This window comes from Lissotriton vulgaris, chromosome 3_1 (genome assembly GCF_964263255.1).
Source record: "Lissotriton vulgaris chromosome 3_1, aLisVul1.2, whole genome shotgun sequence".
NCBI classification, from domain to species: domain Eukaryota; kingdom Metazoa; phylum Chordata; class Amphibia; order Caudata; family Salamandridae; genus Lissotriton; species Lissotriton vulgaris.
This window is the reverse complement of record NC_141689.1, coordinates 937620075-937638716: the sequence shown is the minus strand read 5'-3', so window position 1 is coordinate 937638716 and position 18642 is coordinate 937620075. Positions and strand designations below refer to the sequence as shown.

The window sequence follows — 18642 nt, the reverse complement described above, 5'->3', positions numbered from 1 at the left end:
CAAAGAAATATGGATTAAATAAAATAAATACCCCTGGTTTCAAAATCAAAAATATGCTTTTCAATTATACCTGAGTCAAAATATAACCATGAATGAGAATCACAATTTGGCTTTTGAACATTTCAAAATGCCTCTTTGCAGTCACAAATCCCTGATTCTACAAATCGGGCCATTTATAACCTCCAGGAAAGATTTGTTCAGGGGCTTGGAGTGGTCTGTGCTTCACCAGTCATCTGAGTTTCAGTAGTCATAGCGAATAAACACCAGACTGTCAAAATAGCTATAGTATGAGATGGTAATCAGTGCCAATGTGTTTTCTGAATGAGGTCCCCATGTATGAGAGTATATAAGAGGTAATTCTAAAGTACACTTCAAAATCTCATGGGAGATTATTTCATTAAGGGCTAAAGTGATTCATAGTGCACATATGACTAGTTTCTGATCGGACAGAGAGTAGGTTTTAGGAGATTATGTTGTCCTATTCCCAGGCCCCAGCCGAGTTTCACCCAAAAATGTGAACACATATGTCAGCAGATGAGACCAAAGATTAGAACAAGATAAAGGTTTGTTCCAAGCTAATTTTAAATGATAGAAGATGAAGGTAGATATATAATAAACCAAGTTGAGGTTCACATAGAATGTAATATTAGAAACATTTGTTTAATGCACAGTCTTCCATTATTATGGCTTCCAATCAGCATCAGCTCTCTGGGGTGCCTTCCACATGATGCAGAGGTTTCCATCAGAGAAAGGGGTCTGTGCCATTCTAATAACATTCACATACGTATTATCTTCTGGTCCATATGTGTAGTGAGACAAGGCCTTATTCTGTAAACTGATGTATGAATTTTGGAGAAAGAATAGTGTGGTTGTATAGTTAGAACTGACTGCCTACACATATCTTAATTGGGAAAATTCTCACTGCCTGGAGGTTGGAGGAAACATTCCCTCATTGTAATCCTAGTTCTCATTTGAACTGAGAAACAGAAAAACATCTCGACCCATACGTGAGAACTCAGAACCCATCCCGAAATGTATACCCTTTGAAAATGGGCTAGAAATAAAAAAAATGCCTACAAAAGACACTAGTTCATGTCCTTCCTTCTTTGTCCCATCCCATTACAGCTTGACAACCAGTAACACAACTCTCACCTTGTGATGGAAACCTCCACACATCTCTCTATAAAAGTGAAATTGTGCCTCAAACACCAGACTCCACATGGAGACAAACCACTCCTCCAAGGGCAACTGAAGCCACACCACTTCTTGTCTGTCCACCTTTTTCTTGCACGCCAGACTGTCTTGCATGCAATCAATCAATTCAATTCTTTCTTTATTTGTCCTTCCAAAGACAGGTCATTAAAGATACACCATATTAAAAACATCATATATATCTTGCATGCACTTCTAACCTATTAAACATTCTCTAATATGCTGGTTTAGGGGGAGTAAGGTGGGATGTTTGTGAATTCATAGAAAATACCCATTAATAGTTTTAATTCTGAAAACCGGTTCCCATATTACTGTATTCATACAAGTTTGTGACCAGATAAGCTATTTGCATTTTGTTGTGAAACTTTGCTGCCATTTTTTTTTATTTCATCTTGTAAATAATATCCACTATAAACTGAAAGTGAAATGACAAATTATTCATTTAAACCTGCCACCAAAGATGGAAAAGTGTGGTGGTTTTGGGTTTTTTGTCTTCATAAGGTTCTATTACTGTCATTACTGTTTTAAGAGGTTTTGTTTTTTTCCTCACAGTTAAATTGATGAATGCAATAAAAAGAGGATTACTTTGGCACTGATGTGTAAACCTGTGGAAAGAATATTGCTGTACAGGGATGTATTTGTTAACACGGCTATACTAGTGCAAAAGGAATCTGGCCAGCTACCCCTAATCATAAGTAGGGTCAAATACCCACTCCTGATACAACAGGAAAAGATTTAGACAAACATTCTGAAGGAACAAATGAGGCAGATATCTTATATATGGATTTCTGTCACTTTGGGGGGCTCACCAGAAATCACCAGCACCGAGCCTGAAAGACCGTGGGTCCACTGCCTGCTCTTAAAAAAACGTTTTTACAAACGTTCACAAAAGGGAAGGGGTCCCTTAGGAACCCCTTCCCATTAGCGAATGGGTTACCCCCTACTTCAAGTAGATGGTAAAATGAGAATGTTTAGCGACTGCATTTCAGTCACTAAACATTCATACATACAATTGAAATCTAGTATTATAAATCAACACCCGAAACAGGCCCCTTCTTATTACCGAATTGGTATGTAATCGAAATTCCAAACTGTGATTCAGTAACATGTTACCGAATCACAATTTGGGAGTGATACATGCAAACATGTATTTTTTCGGTCCCAAACAGCCTGATTCTGTGAGCGAAAAAATTGAGCTCTTGCACTTATTTTATTTTACATTTTAGCAACTACCTACACTTCCAGAAAACCTGCTATACACAGGTAGTTTATTTAAAGTTGCAAGCTGAATTTGTGTGGATAAAAATCTGCAAACTCTGTTTCTTTTCATTTTAGCTGACCTATGCGATATTTGAGTGCCTTCAAAAATGTGTGATTTGTGCCTTTACAGCAAAGCTGGCCCTAAGGACCTTACTGAAGTATGCTAGGAAAATATTTATAAATATCTGTTACTTATCCTTCACAAAGCCACATATGTGTCTTTTCAGTCTGAAGCATTATCTGACTGGAGCTCCCCTGTTTTTCTAACACAGTATGTTAGGGTTAAACTCCATCAGTAGAAACGGCAATAAATATTCCATATACTGCAACACTTCATTCAATCAGAGTGCTCCTATTTAAACAGGAGGGCACAGATATTTCAATGTACTGTTGGTTTAGATTTTACAATCTTTGACATCTCCTAAAATGATGCACCCACCCTTCAAAACGTGAAGGAGGGGCCTGAGTCTTCGATATCGCACAGATATCCATTGGCCTAGGGTGGAAAGAAGTCCCCTCTGAAGGGTTTGGCGGGCCCTTGAAGATTTCGACCCCCGTCCTGCAGGGAGGCCTATACTTCACCCCTATTTAGAAAACATCGCACACTCACTTTTTTAAACCGTTACAAAATTCCAGGGGATAGTGGAAAATAGTAAAACTGAACACTAGTGCCCTCAATACAAGTGAAAGCACGGAGACTAAGGTTTTTACAACACTCACTCACATTTTCACGTGGTAAATTTCATCAGGTTAGTCCTGACGAAATGTATTAGGGGCACATTGCAGGGTTGAATTGTATACTACAAATCTTAATTTGGGGTCACTAAAGGGTAGGTGTTAACACCACCTTTTCTCGACTTGTAATCGGGGCCTAGGGTGTGAAAAGGTAGATTTTTCGATGTCATGGTCTTAGCCGATCCATAAAACTGCAGATGATATTTCTCGGTGGCCGTGAAGTGCAGGCAACTGAAAAATATCGTAGGGAGAAGTCTGGAAGCTAGAGAGAAATAAAATAATGTGCATTACTGTGTCCACCTTTAGGTGCTTTCAGGTTCCTCTGTCGCTAGTTCCTGAGAACGTGCTACCTTTTAGTAGAGGGACAGTGGCAATGACATGTTTCTACTGATTTCTTCCTGAAGGCTCTATGGAGACCTTATATGCTGTTCAGGTTCTCAGCACAGGGCATCCCTCTGCTTAGAGGAAAGATACATGAAAATGTTAACTGACTAGCACTGCCTACCCAGTGTTCTCTCGTGGTGAGTCAGACTGAGGTAAACAGTCATTGTTCTGGGACGTACAGGGTTGGAGTGAGATTAGAAATCAGCCCGGGCATGCTAAAAATAAGTGGCCTACATCTGCATATTGACTTTCCTCAAAACACTGCTTCAGCAAAGTTTTATAAACACCTGAAAACAAGTGAGGCCACTTCTGCTCACATCCCATGCCCCGCTCAGCAGGCACACAATAATTGGCCGGCCCAGCGAGAGAAAGGGAGTGACACCTCTGCTGGTTCACAAAAGGGAGGTAATGCACGCCCATCTGCCTCCAGAAGGGCCATTCAGGGCCCCATTGGTCCTCTGGCGACACCTGAACATACCAGACATAGCCCAAATCGGCCCCCAGGCTGCCAAAAAAGCAGCCCACAGCTGAAACTTCAATACCGGCCCCTCGGCCGTTGCCTGAGTGCCCACCTTACCAATCCAAGCCTGGGGACGTATGCAGTGCATAGTGATGTGTCCTTTAGGGCTGTCCACTCCTGAGCTGTTGTCGAGCATGGATATGTGGCTCATGTCCACAGATATGGTAGAAAAAACAGACCCTTATTGGGGAGAAGTGGACATATCACAATCCCGAGCCCGGTGCCACTGCTCCTCTTGCACTATTGATTGCTGAGACTACTGAAGCTATGTAAAAGCCAACTTTCATGAATTGCTTATGTCATACTTAAAGCAACAAGCAGTGCTGAATGTGAGCCAAATTGAAGCGACTTGAACTTACTTCTTCTTTGACCTAGAGTAAGAGAAGGAAAAAAACACGAGCTGGAAACAAGGAGGAGCACAAAGACCGAAAACACGTTAGAAAGGAAGAAAGCAGAAATAAAAAAAGAGTCTGCAAGTGTGAGACAAAGTGGAGGGAGTGTCTACTGGTGATTAAAGAGGCATGGAGTGGACTCAAGACTAAGCAGCCTTGGGGTTCAGCGCACTGACTTTGGAAGCGCCGGCCACAGGAACATCTCGGGGCCCGGCATATATTTATTCAGGGTTGGATTGGTAAAGCGGGCACTCAGGCAATGGCCAAGGGGCTGGTACCTGAGTTCCAGCTGTAAGTTGCTCTTTTGGGGGGCCTGGGGCCGATTTGAGCTGTGTCTGTGTTGTTCAGATGCAGTCAGTGGCCCAGTGGGTGCCTGAGTGGCCTTTCTGGAGGCAGATGGGCGTCCATTACCTCCGTTTTATCAACGGACAGCGGTCTCACTACCTTTCTCTCGCTGGGCCGGCGCATTAATGTATGCAGATTGAGCAGGGGCAGGAGGCCTGAGCAAAAATGGACTCACTTTTTTTCAGGTAACCAATGTGAACAAATCCGTACATTTTTTTTTATCGAAGTAAAGTTAAGAAAATATGCCTCTGTCAGGGACTCCCCCGGCCTTATTTATTATACAACTTTGCTGAAGCAGTGTTTTGCAGAAAGGCAATATGCAAATGTGGGCCACTTTTTTTTTTTTGTGTGCCCGGGACGATTTTTAATCCCAATCCAATCCTGTAATCATTCACATATTAAGTACCTGCAACAAGTAAGGAAAACTTTGGCTCAATGCTAGATGTAATGACAAGTCAGAAGAGGCCAGCAAGATAGTATGAGTTTTCAGTTTGAGACCTCAATCTCCCTCTCTTTGGAAGAATTGGTGGCTAGAAAGATCCTCGTATTCCTCTGAATGTGAGGAGTAGTCGTGAAATAAACCAAGGAACTCAAAGTGATAAGATAGGCTGCCTATTTCTGAACTGCACTGTTTATATTTTGGGAAGACATTTGCTTAGTATCTTTTGGAACTTTTAGGCAGTTTGTTGTGCCCTGTTCAGCAAAGTGATACACACAGCAAAATGGTGCCAAACGAATGCAACGAAAATCGGAATGCAATAGCCATGACAACCCACGAGGTGGCCACACAGCACTGAACAGGGTCTGATATTGATTTGCTGTCGATGTCTGATTACGTAGGGACATGCTTAACCTCATGCGCGCTAGCGGAATTCCGCTCGCACGCTGAGATTTTTAAAAACGCACTTTACGTGACGAGCTGGGCTCGTCATCAGCGTGCGAGGAGGCTACGCCATGACGAGCCCAGCTCATCATCAGCGTGGAAGGGTTTAACAGCAGAAGAAATACATAATTTTAGAACTTCATGGGCATCGTCGAGGCCTTGTTTTGACTCCCATGCCCCTTTTTAGAAGTCACATGTCTAAGACATAAATAAAAAGGAAAGAAAGGGACGACAGAAAAGAATTAAATGGTGAGATATGTGATTGTAAAATTATATAAAAATCTTTTAAATTTGTAGAATGGGGAGGACATATTGGAGTACCTCGAGGTCCATATGCATTCAGTGAGGGACACGAGCTGGCCCTGGTAAAGCTTTGGTTTCTTAAGAGGTATGATACATTAATTTATGGGCGAGGCTTGGGAGTTAACATTGGAAAAATCAAACAAATGCCTTAAAGGGAAAAGGTGGAGCCAGAAAGTTGGGGACTGCATAGAGTACAGGTCTTAAAACAGCTAAATTAAGACACATTGGTCCTACTTGCACAATTGGAGAAAAAACGTTACCTTTCGCTGAATTTCCACAGTCATAAGCTATAGAAAGCATGCAAACGTAGCTTTCCAATTCATCTGACAGATTCGCATGCTGAGTTCTTATTTTTTTACATGCTTAAATTTAATTTAGGCACTTCTAATATTTTGTGACTCGGGCTCATAGTAAATAATAATTAAATATATCGTTGTGATTCGGGCTCAGGGCACATAATGAGAACTGTACTGTACTGTCAGCCCTCCAAGCTATTTGAAATAGCAACATCATAATGAGTTTTGACCATTAAGAACCTGATTTTCAAAAAATGCACACCTTCTAGGCTTCCGCTCATGATTCGTACACATCTTTTGAGATTCATAATTCCAGGAAGAATGTGGATAAACTATAAGCTGGTCGTTTTCTATCAAGAAAGTTAAATAGAGGCAGTTGCCAGAAAAATTTAAAAAAAGAAAGTCCCTCAGCAGAAAGCAATTCTGGTATTTTACTGACCTATACTGGTCGTTTTCTATCAAGATAGTTAAATAGAGGCAGTTGAACAGAAAAAAGTCCCTAAGCGGAAGCAGCCAAGTCCTAGGGCTGATATCCAGAGCCCACAAAGTACATCCATACTAATATAATAAGGAGAGAGACCAAACCTTTGAGGCGGGTAAGCTCAGGAACCACAGCACCAATCAGAACACCCAATACAGCATTGGAAAGGACAGTTTCAGCAGATGGACATAGGTTATACAGCAGCCCACCATATACATTAGAAGGGGAAAGAACGTTAGGGGCAAAGTAGTCCGTTGTGGACGTGTGCGTTGTGCTGGGGGTGTGTGCATACAGCGATTGGCGTGTGCATTCGGCAAAAGCCTGCGGTATTATACAGCTTGCGATAAGCGTTCTGTGTGGGACTAGCATTCTAACATGAGTGGGCGTGCCCTTTGGCATTGTTGTGGGTGTGTGCCGTCGGAGACGCCGGAAGCATTCAGAAGCAGGAGTTTGGCGTTGACGCGATGTGGGGCGTCTAAGTGCACTGCGCCGTGTTTGGGGAGTGCGTGCATTTTGCGGCGATCGGGGCGTTGGTTGGAGCAGACGCACACGTTCGCATATTGCGGCAAGTACAACAAACAGAAGAGCACACACTCACCTTCAGCGGTACCGAACGAGGGCTTCTGAGCGGACGCACAGGCAAGTTTTGAAATAAATTTGACTTGCCTATTCCGACCATTGCAGACATTCTATTTCATCCCCGGACAACGTCGGGCTGGGCTGCTAGTACACATATAATTATATACTAAAGTATATACAAGAGGACTCAAATGCTTGACCTAAAGGTAGACAATATTTATCTGAATAAAACAAGACCAAAATGACAAAAATGCAACATACACAAGTCAAAATATCACTTTTAAAAGATTAAGCAAGTTTATTCCATAAAAATAAATGGATGCGTTAGTTTTAGTATAAGGTACATTAGATGCATCAAAAATTAAAGACGGTTCAAGACGCAGGGGATCCGAGGCGCCGGAAAAACAAAGTGATGCATCGGTACCTTACTGCACAGAGAAGGTGGTCTGTCGTTCCTTACGGCCAGGGGAGGTGATGCGTGGGTTTCTTACTGCCAGGCAGGGGAGGTGATGTTTCAGTTCCTTACTGCCACAGGAGGTGATGTTTCAGTTCCTTACTGGATGTGAAATTGATGCCTCAGTTTCTGGACATGGGGCCTCGGTTCCTTACTGCGGTGTAGAGTTGATGAAGAATCTGTATTGAGGGACGATGCGTTGAAAATCCAGCCACACTGTGTAGTTGAGACACTAGTGAAGCAGACAATGTGTCGATTTTCCAGCCACAAACAGGTGCTGTGTCTGAGAGGGTGCCACGGTAATCGGTGAGCCGGTGCTCGGGACTCATGCAGAAGCTAATTTTCTGATGTACTGCAACAGTGAGCTGGGGCCTGCGGTGAAAGCCATGGTCGATGCACCAATCAGGAGCCACGTCTCAGGGCAGGCAGCAGCGATGCATTGATGTTGTGTAGCGATGCGTTGATAAAAAAGGGGCTGGAATTCGTTGCATGGATTTTCTCCTGAAGATCACTAGATTCTACTTCCAAGGGCCCAGGAACTGGATTTGGCACCATTTGGCAAGTCACGACTCTCAGCAGAAGAGCATAGGCACTGGTAGGTGAAGTCTTTGATGACACTGAGACTTCTTAACAGGAGGCAAGCACACACAACCTTGGAAGCAGGATACAAAAAGCCAAGTCCAATCCTTCCACTCCCAGGACAGAAGCAGCAAACAGGAGGTCAGCACAATGGAGTAACAGGTAGGGTGGCCATCCATCCTATAGCATTCAGTTCTACTACCTGGCAGACTGTCTTCAACCCAGATGTGTTCTGGTTTTGGGGTGCTGGAGGTCCAATGCTTATACCCCTTTCTGCCTTTGAAGTAAGCAAACTTGAAAGGTAAAACCTTGTAATGCACAAGACCCTGCCTTTCCCTGACCTGGATCCAGGCACACTACAATGGTGTCAAGATGGCTTTGTGTAAGGACACGCACACCCTATTCATGTGTCAGTGACAACTCCTCCCACCACACTAGCTCAGGAAAACCCATCAGCCTGGTGATGGCCCATCAGGATATCCAAGGCATACCTCAGTTCCATGTGTGTGAATGTCTAGAGTGAATGCACAAGAAGCCAACTGTCAACCAACCTAGATGTGTATTCTACAGATAGGCAGAGGGTTACGCAAGAAAAGGTCCACTCCTTAAAAGTGGCATTTTCAAACATGTAATTGAAAAACCAAGTGCACCAAAATATGTATTTTTTAATTGTGAGTTCAGAGACCCAAAACTCCAAATCTCCACCTGCTCCCAGTCCCAATGGGAAATTACACTTAAAAGATACTTCAAGGCAATACCCATGTTACTCTACAGGAGAGATAGTCCTTGCAGCAGTGAAAAACGAAATTAGCAGTATTTTACTATTAGGACATGTAAAACACACTAGTACATGTCCTACCTTTTAAATACACTGCACCCGCCCATGGGGATGCCTTAGGCCTATCTCAGGAGTGACGTACATGCAGTAAAAGGGAAGATTTGGGCCTGGCAAGTGGGTGCACATGCCAGGTTGAAATGGCAGTTTAAAACTGCACTCACAGACACTGCAGTGGCAGGACTGAGATATGTTAGATGGGCTACTCATGTGGGTGGCACTATCAGTGCTGCATTCCCACAAGTAGCATTTGATTTACAGGTCCTGGGCACACCTGGTGCACTTTATTACTAGGGACTTATAAGTACATCAAAACATGCCAATCGTGGATAAACCAATTAAGCATGGGTGAATTTTGAGAATCTGGCGTTCGCAAATTTGCGTATTTGCGAACTCGCAATCCGCAAAATCCGCGAATTCTCGCGAATTTCTTTTTTTTGTGTTCGCAAGGGTTTCTGCCAGTTCTCGAGGGTTTTGTACCAGTTCGCAATTGCGAACTTACTTGTCGGCTCGCAACGGTCGCGACTATGTTGTTTCTACATCTGGTTCCTCATCACAGGTTCACAGCACCCTCTGTTTCACCACTGCCACCCTGTTTCACCCATGCCACCCTCTGGTACATCAATGCCACCCTCTGGTTCATCACTGTAGATTATGGGGGGGAAAAGCAAACACACCTGTCCTGCTTCAACTGACATGAATTAATTTGGGGTTGATTTATTAATGTGTCACTGTTTTAAAATTCCAGTCTGGCACCTGCTTCCTTATCTATAATTTGCTTTCTGTTGCAGTGCAATTTTTTTTTCCAGGACCTTTGTGGCCTACTTGTAGCTATTCTATGAGCCTACTGTGAGGGTCAGAGCAGGGTCATAGAATTGTTGCAACTAGCAACTGAACTCTGGAGGGGCCACAGTCAGGAAGCACTACAGGGAATGGTTACTAATGATGAGTTTGAACTTTTGCACCTTCTGAGTGCTTTCAGTTTTGCAAAACTCCTTTTTCTGCAGAACAGCAACTGTAATGCCCCAAACAAACATAGGCAACTGAACTCTGGAGGGGCCCCTCAGGAAGTACTACAGGGAATGGTTACTAATGATGAGTGAACTTTTGCACCTGCTGAGTGCTTTCAGTTTTGCAAAACTCGTTTTTCTGCAGAACAGCAACTGTAATGCCCCAAACAAACTTACTTGTGAAAGTTTATTTCTAATCCAAAAGTGATCCAAAGAAAGTCAAAAGGCCTCAAATCCAAAGAAGTGCAGGCAAATGTCAACCTGAGGAGTTATTCTGATAAAAATCATCATTTTCAGGTCTATGCTGCTTGCTAGTGGATTTCTTGGGCAGAATTGCAAATTTTGTAATTTCGCGAGTGCAAGATTGTTGCTGCCCGTCGCACCTACATGTTCGCAATTGCGAACTCTCGCTATGCGTCTCCAAACTCCCGCGGGATCCCGCAGCAAGATCCAAAATGGCGCAGCACTCGCAAAATATCGAGAAAAACAACTCGGCAAACGCTGAATGACGGTAAGTGAACGCCGCACACCGCAATATTGTATCACCAAGAAAAAAAATCTGCTGCGTGCGAATTTGCGGATTTTCGGTTAATTCGCTAGAGTTCGCGAATTGCGAATTTACTGAAAATCCGCGAGCGGAACGGATTTTCCGCCCATGCTTAAAACCAATCACCAACACAATTTAGACAGACAGGATATGTACTTTAGCACTGGTCAGCAGTGGTAAAGTGGCCAGAGTCCTAGAACCAGCAGAAACATAATGTGCGCACAGTCAAAAACAGGAAGTCAGAAGCGTGGTCTAACAGAATCAAAGAAAAATAGTGGTTAGATCTGTGAAATGTTGAAAGCTACCAACCCAGTTATAAGCATGAGATATACAGATGCCAAGAGAAAACAGTCCATGGTCACGCCTTACAAACACTTAATTCAATTCAGCCATATATCTATTCAGAAAGTGGAACACATTACTGATCACGTTCCTTTTATGTTCAATTACAGTTAATCAGTATTAAGCATTGTAAAAGGTTGTGCTGAACCTGTTTGCAACTGCGAATGAGAAACAAATGTGCTTAGTTTTTCAGTTCTGGTATTTGTTTAAATATCTCAATAATACGGATAACTGTGTTACCAAAGCAGATATCTTAACCTGTGAATCTTCAGGCGTGTAACACTGTTGCCATTCATCAAAACAGTTGTTTTTTTCCTGTTGCTCATACTCGAAGAAAACAATGCTGGCCGGGTGCGGTTTTAGTCCACAAACGCTGATATGGACTTTATGGACTGATACCTGTTTTGCCAGAGACAGGAGATTGTCCTAAGGCAATATTGGTGACCCTAGACCCTAAACCACAAAATCATGATGGTAGAAGCCACATTATGAGATGCAATTTGGAACAATATTTAAGGCTGGCATTAACACTGTTTTTAATTTATCAGGTGAAAGATTGCGGTTTAGTATCTATGAAAGTAATGCTGAATGGGAAAGCAACAGAACGGTATGGCAGATTTCAGAGGTGTCTCTGTTGTTGAATATGCCCACGGTACTAGCTGGGTAAAGCAAACAGAATATTAATTGGACATATGCTAATTAAAACATAAGAATTATTGTTAAGATATCTGCATTATTACGATGCCCACTCCTGATAATAGCAAGTTTCAACCATGCTGAAAGGAAAAAGGTAAAATATCTTGTAGGCACCCCCTCGGTGAGCCAGGGGTTCCACATGGTCTCTTACAACTTTTTGTGACGTTTAAAACTGAAAAAATATTTACCCAAGTGAATCATCTGCTGATCCAGATATATGTTGTGACAGGTGCATTACAAATGGCAGTGTCAGTAACAAAAACTCCTTGACAATATCTCTGTTTATCTTTCAGATATAGTATAACCACAGTAGAGTGACCCTATGTCACTCAGAACCTGGGTATGTATAAGAAAAACTACAATGGTTCCGTCTGGGTAAGAGTATTTATTTAAAAGTAGAATTAATCAAAGAATGGTTGCTTAATACATAGCATAAACATGGCAATTATGTTAATTGATGAATAGCATGCAAGTTCAATGGCGTTGGAACACAAAATTACACAGCACTCAATAGTAGATGCTTGCAAAAGTATTATATTAAATCAATTGAAGCGCTCATGTGTATTTACAAGTATTTACAGGACTGTCAAAGTAAGACTCAAAAATGTAAGCATCGAAAGATATGGTGACATTTGGTGCTCAGTGATAGTGGTGCAGTGCATATATACAAGGTGAAGTTGAAGAGATTGGGAGATGGTCAGAAATAATTTCTCTTACCCCGACGGTACCATTTTAGTTTCTCTTATTTTTCAGATATGGCATGCAAGAAAAATATGTTTTCCGTATCTCTTCTTTATACTTGCGTTTTCACCAAATGCATTCACATTTATTATTGCACAACGCTTAGAGGCATGCTTGCTGAAAGTAATTGTTTCCGTTCCCAGGTAATACTTACATATTCCCATTTCAAGGGAAGTGGGGGAGTAAAGCAGCCATCGAAAATGTTTTAGTACCAGCCTTACATTTCACTGTGTGAGCAAGAGTGGGAAACAAAATTGACCCTGTCACGGGGGGTTTGAGGAGATGCTGGTTGTCCCTAAAGAAAGTTTTCAGACAAAATGCCATTTCATAGCACGTTTTACCAATTACTTTGACTATAAACTTGCAGGTTTTAGATGCAGCTAATAGAGACACTGGTGACACTGTCCAGCACTGCAGTCCAGACAACGAATATAGGAGGGTTTTTCTCCGTTGCCGATATTCATGTTTGAGTCTGCTAGAAAAGGGTGAGCTGTGCTCTCGAACCGGGATGGATAGAATGTGTTTACAAACAGATCTGTGTCCCCCTGTCTGCAGGGGCTTGTTCCTGTCTCCTGTATTATAAAGCCAGTCCGGTCCAGCCCAGCCCAGATAAAGGTAATTTTTCTGCACTCTTACTAACCAGTACGCATGTGACATAGGATATCTCTGAAACTACACATCCTGTCCACAAACCTTTTTTGGTTGTATGTATGTCTTTCTATTGTGTTAGGTATATTTACTCTTAATGTCTTGCCTGATTCTCAACCCACTACTGAGGTGATATTTAGATATGAATTTCAAGGAGTAGAGGTGCTTACCCAAGGAAAAAAAAAACAAGTCTGTGTGCAAGCTTGTCTTGCTCCTGGATGACAAGGAGCAGGTCACACCTACGGTAGGAGTAAGACAAAGCTACTCATGGAAAAAGATTTTTGGATCATCAAATATCATTTTCAGTTGTTCACTCGCTTAACTTCCAAGAACTTGACAAAATATTTGGAGAACGTGGACTGATTTTCAATTATGAAACAAATCAGGATTGTTCAGTGGAATATGTAGTAGGATTGAAATGCAGACATAAACATAACCTAATTCTGAACATGTAGAAAAATTGAGTAAACATGACTCACTTTCTGAACATGCAGAACCAAGTGCTAGATGATGGTTCCTACACTAGATTGAGTATATCCTTTCAGTGTGCATATGTAGGGCAGCACTTTTTAGCTCAGTTGTGTACACCAAATGACATAGTGCGCTTTAGTGACTCCTAATCAGTCCCGGAACTCACTTCTGCTCCGGCAATGAAACCAAATCTCCTTTAATCAAGGTTACATCCCCAGATTGTATTGTAATTGCATTTATATAGTGCTTATAACCCCTGACGAGGCGTCAAAGTACTTTTTCGGCGAGCATCACACTACTCCGGAACGTATAAAGGATTAGTGATGAAATTAGTATAGTGAAATATTACATTAATTTGAGCGGTGGATATGTTAGTCTGTTATTTGGATTGAGGATAGTGGAGGAAGAGAAGAGGGAAATGGTTTGCATTTATATAGCGGTTGCCACCCCTGATGAGATTGTGAATCGATTTTAGGTGAGTAGCACGCTACTCCGGAACCTTAAAAGGATTACTGGTGAATTAGTCTGGGAAAATGTGAAATTTGAGCGGTGGACATGTTAGTCTGTTATTTGGATAGAAAAGGATAATGGAGGGATGGAAGAGGGAAGGGTTTGCATTTATATAGTGCCCGCCATCCCAGACAAGGAGCTGAACCGCCTCCCTTGGGGGCAGCATGCCACTCTGGAAGCCAAACAGGATTAGTGGGAAATTAGTATAGGGATACGAAATCAATTTGAGCTGTGGACCAGCTATTCTGCTACATGGACTGCAAAGGAACTGTGGAAGGACTGAAGAGGTAAGGGTCTTCCTGAAGTACTTCTTAAGTACTCTAAATATATTCTTTTTTCAACTCTATCCACTGGTGCAACCGTCAGCCAGTGGCACAACGAAACATGAGAGGGCCCCCTCCAAGGTGGGTGGAGGGGCCCCCTCCAGATTCAATCAGGAGTCCTCCGGCTGGAGTATTGTGCTGAGGGGGCCCCTTGAGCTTGGGGGCAAACCGCCCCGCAGGGAATGCGGGGCCTTTGTTACGCCCCTGCCTTCAGCACACTTTGAAGAGAAATTCTAAAATAAATGCTGAATTACCCAAAGAACACATCACATACCTCCCATGGCCACGCCAGAAAGCTAGCAAATTATTGCTCACACTTAATTGCCTACCATTTCTAGGCACTGTTCAAGGACCATACAATTAAATGTTTCCTTTCAATGTGAATGTCTTCACTTACAAGAACAGTTCTGTGAATGATACATGTGCATCAAGCTATTAGATCCTTATAGACTCAGTCCACTTACACATTTTTCTGTTTTCCATTTCCAACAATGCATACACTATTACTATGTGATGGTCATATTTTCCTATATTGGTCATTTAGAATGCTGGCCTTGTTACAATGAAATGCCTACCGAACTAGCCTGGCAGCTCTAACCTACAGTATGAACATTGAATGTTGATGAATTGAGGCCATTAGAACTGCTAAATCTTTACCCCAGTACCTGTGAGAAAGAAATGGAACTGAAATCAGACTGTATGGTCTTCATTGGGAGTACCTCAGTATTCACAATTTGGACAGATGGGAAATTTCCAATCAAATTGTGATTCTGAGATGTGCAAAACTGTCCCCTATGAGTTTAACAAAGATATATTTCCTCAAGTAAAACCTGGAGGACTACGTATGTGAAAAAATGCCCTGGGATGTGAAAAACATGAAAATCGGTGCAGAAACACCAATTTTCCAAGCTAATTCTCCATTCGTAAGGGTAAATCTTTGCACTCATGTGGTGGGTAAAATTGCTCTACAATTATACAACACACTGTGGTTTCTAAATTGCTAGGTTCTCTAGTACTGCATCAAGCATTTCACTTATAGTAAAAGCATCTGTATTCCAGTGGCAAATTTCCTGGCTTACGAGCCTGATGACATAGGTTCAAATCCCATTTGTAGCACTGGGCAAAACAAAGTGTGTGATTCTGGCGATTCACTTCCTCTCACTATGACTGACAATGTAAATATAACACTTTGTAAATATGTATCATGTAATGTATAAAATACAATTACACACTCCACAGTTTACTTTTGTACCACTTATCTTTTTGTTGCCACACTCTATTACATTCTGGTTCTGTAATCTAGGCTCTTGTGTATCAACACACTTCCCCATAGACACTGAATGGTAAAACTTTGATGTATCAGGTCCATAATCTAAATTGACTCCTGCACACAATACTGTTCAGAGTACATCAACTAATATTCACAGTACTCAGACTACAATAACATTTTCATAGGTGAATGCTCTTCCATTCCTTGGGACCAGGATCATTGTACAGTACACCCCAGATCACATCAAAAATAAACCCCTCAATGTTCAAATGAGTGGGTAGGATTGACTTAGAAATACAATGCTTCTCATTATAGAGCATCTAACTTAAGTGCACTCCACAGTCAGAGGGTAGAGTATGTGTCACACTTACCTATTTCCGTCATGCTTATTCCAGCTGCTAATTGTCCATTATTGAAGGAACTATAAGTAAATAAGTTCGGTACAGACGTAAGGTCATAGATTGGTTCCTGTTTTATCTGTTTGAGCCCAGTCAAGTCTATTCCAGACTGATCTGGTGAAGGCTGCGAGGAATCCACACTGTAGTAGCCCTCAGACTTGGGCAGGTCAATGACATGCCCATTGGAATAGGTGGCCCCCGTTTCGCTGTTGAGGTTGCTCAAGCCGTTGGTGATGCTGCTGCTGTACACCCTGGCAAGCGCCTCGGCTTCGCCCGTCTGCTGTTGCCGCTGCTCCTGCAACCGTTGCTGGTGCTTCTGCACTTCTGCGTAGAGGCTGTCTCTTTGCTTTTTGGACATCCTTCCAAATTTTACAGCTGAAGGGGAAAATTATTTTTAATTAATAAAGTGATTAATTTACATTGATAGTTTTTAGAAAATGCACTTGACATGGTTATAAATTAGATTATAGAAAAGGTTAGTGCTGTTTTAGTAATACAGTCCAGCTTCCAGCAGCATATTATGAATATTTGAAACTTGCATTTAATTTTTTTTAAAAAGAGATTGATTTATGAAAAATCAACCACAGATATAGTGGTCTGTGATCCCAGAAGACAACCATCCCTGTGATGGCTGCAATTCCTAATGGGTCGCAAACTGCGACCTACATTGTTAATATTCATGAGAAAGGTTGATTTGTGATTCACTAGGAATTGCTACTTAAGCGGTGTATGCTTTTGTACATTAGGAATTGCAGTTTCCAAATTGTGATTCAGTAAGAATCCCACATGGGAAATCGCAATCCCAAAATTTTGTACATAGGGCCCCATGTTTTTATCACGGATGTGTACTTTGCAAATAAAAATGCCCTAGTGTATCATAATATTAAAAAAAAAATAAAGACTGCTAAAGGCATGGAAAATACTTTGTCCTGAGGTGCAAGATAATCTTTTTCTGAATGTTGCCAGCCTGACTATATCTCGAAATGAATGCTTACCGCTCTGTTCATTAAGGGATGGGGCTGTTCAGGAACTGGGGTCCTTTTTGGTTGAAAAGGAGGAATGGCCAGATGCATCAAAATACTGATTGCAAAAAGTGACTGCAAACTGTACAATTTTGCGATGCAACCTTTGTGTTACTTGCCACCACAAAATGTCCAACTGTGGGGTGTCACTGAAGGAGCTGCTTAATGATTATAAATTTGCAGGTCACTATTTGCGACCCACTGCGATTGGCTACAGATATGTACATGCTTCTAAGAAAGGAACAGCAGGCAACCATCCCACTGTTTATACTTCTTAATGGGACACATTTTTTTAAGCAAGCCTTGTTTAGGATAAGTAGAAGGGTAAAAGGCAGTGGTCTGTTGGACAACTAACTGCCTACTCCCGAGGCTCCCAACAACATTCAAAAAGGGCAAGGTGTCCCAAGGATGCTCCTTTCTTTTTGCAAATCAGTCACCACCACTATTTTAGCTGAGTAATAGGTCGCACCCGAACTTCTGGTAGCACACCATTAATAAATACAATACCAAACCGCAATTAGGAAGGACCGCCGCTTTCGAATTCTGATGTAATATGGGTCTTTGAAATCATACAATGAGTTTCAAACAAACCAAAAATCCATTCTGTAGTCGCAGCCCCCGTGTTTGCAGGGTTTAGTGTCGCGGCTTTTTGCATCTGCCTGAAATACCCTACCACAGACTCTGGTTGGCTTCACAGCTTTCCAAAGGACAGCATTAGATTTATTTTGCTGCTTGGCTGTTTAGCATGGTTTAACTTTCAATCACGCTGCGAAGAGTTTAACACACACACATTTTTGCTTTGAAATTAGTCATGGCGCAGTTATGTTTTTTCCTAGGCAGCAGGCGGCTCGGAGTGCGCTCCTCGGCGCCCTTGTCGAGGGGCCGTGTACACCTTACCATCTCGAGACATTCCCAAGGCAAGACACTTCTGCAGTCGGCAGTGTTGGCAACGGTTCCTGTTCGTTCTGTCAATTAAACAGTTTCTCTGCCGGGGGCAGGAGTAGGAGGCATTATTCTGTTGACTCCTCCTGAAGAATCCCTGGGGAGAGAGAGCGAGAGAGGACATATCAAAAATGAATATGGAGGACTAGTTTCATAAACACAATGTGTCATTTTTTATTCAACGATTGCTGGCACATTCTGTTTTGCAATGTCCTGTCGACGTTGGAAGACATCGCCTTATATTGCTTTGACTAGAAATGCAAATACGATTTTTTAATGCATTTTGTTTAAGACAACTAAACGAATGTGTCATCATGTCACATTTGGAATCGAATGTTTGAGTTTAATGGTACTTAACTTAAAGCGACGAATGAAAAAAACAATCACATCCGGAACATTTCAAGTTGCTCTAAAAATATCAGCTGTCTCTAGGCGCTGGATGAAGGTTCAACTGGGGAAATTAA

General features: G+C 42.1%; 1 protein-coding gene across 1 annotated transcript in view; it reads right to left on the bottom strand.

The window, feature by feature from the left end:
• Positions 1–18642, bottom strand: part of RORB (RAR related orphan receptor B) — a 359282-nt gene that overhangs the window by 94038 nt on the left and 246602 nt on the right. The window contains exons 3-4 of the mRNA XM_086961278.1: positions 18134–18275; positions 16188–16589 (exon numbers count right to left, since the gene is read on the bottom strand). Coding sequence (XP_086817404.1) covers positions 16188–16589; positions 18134–18275 — 544 coding nt within the window. The remainder of the gene's footprint in view (positions 1–16187; positions 16590–18133; positions 18276–18642) is intronic.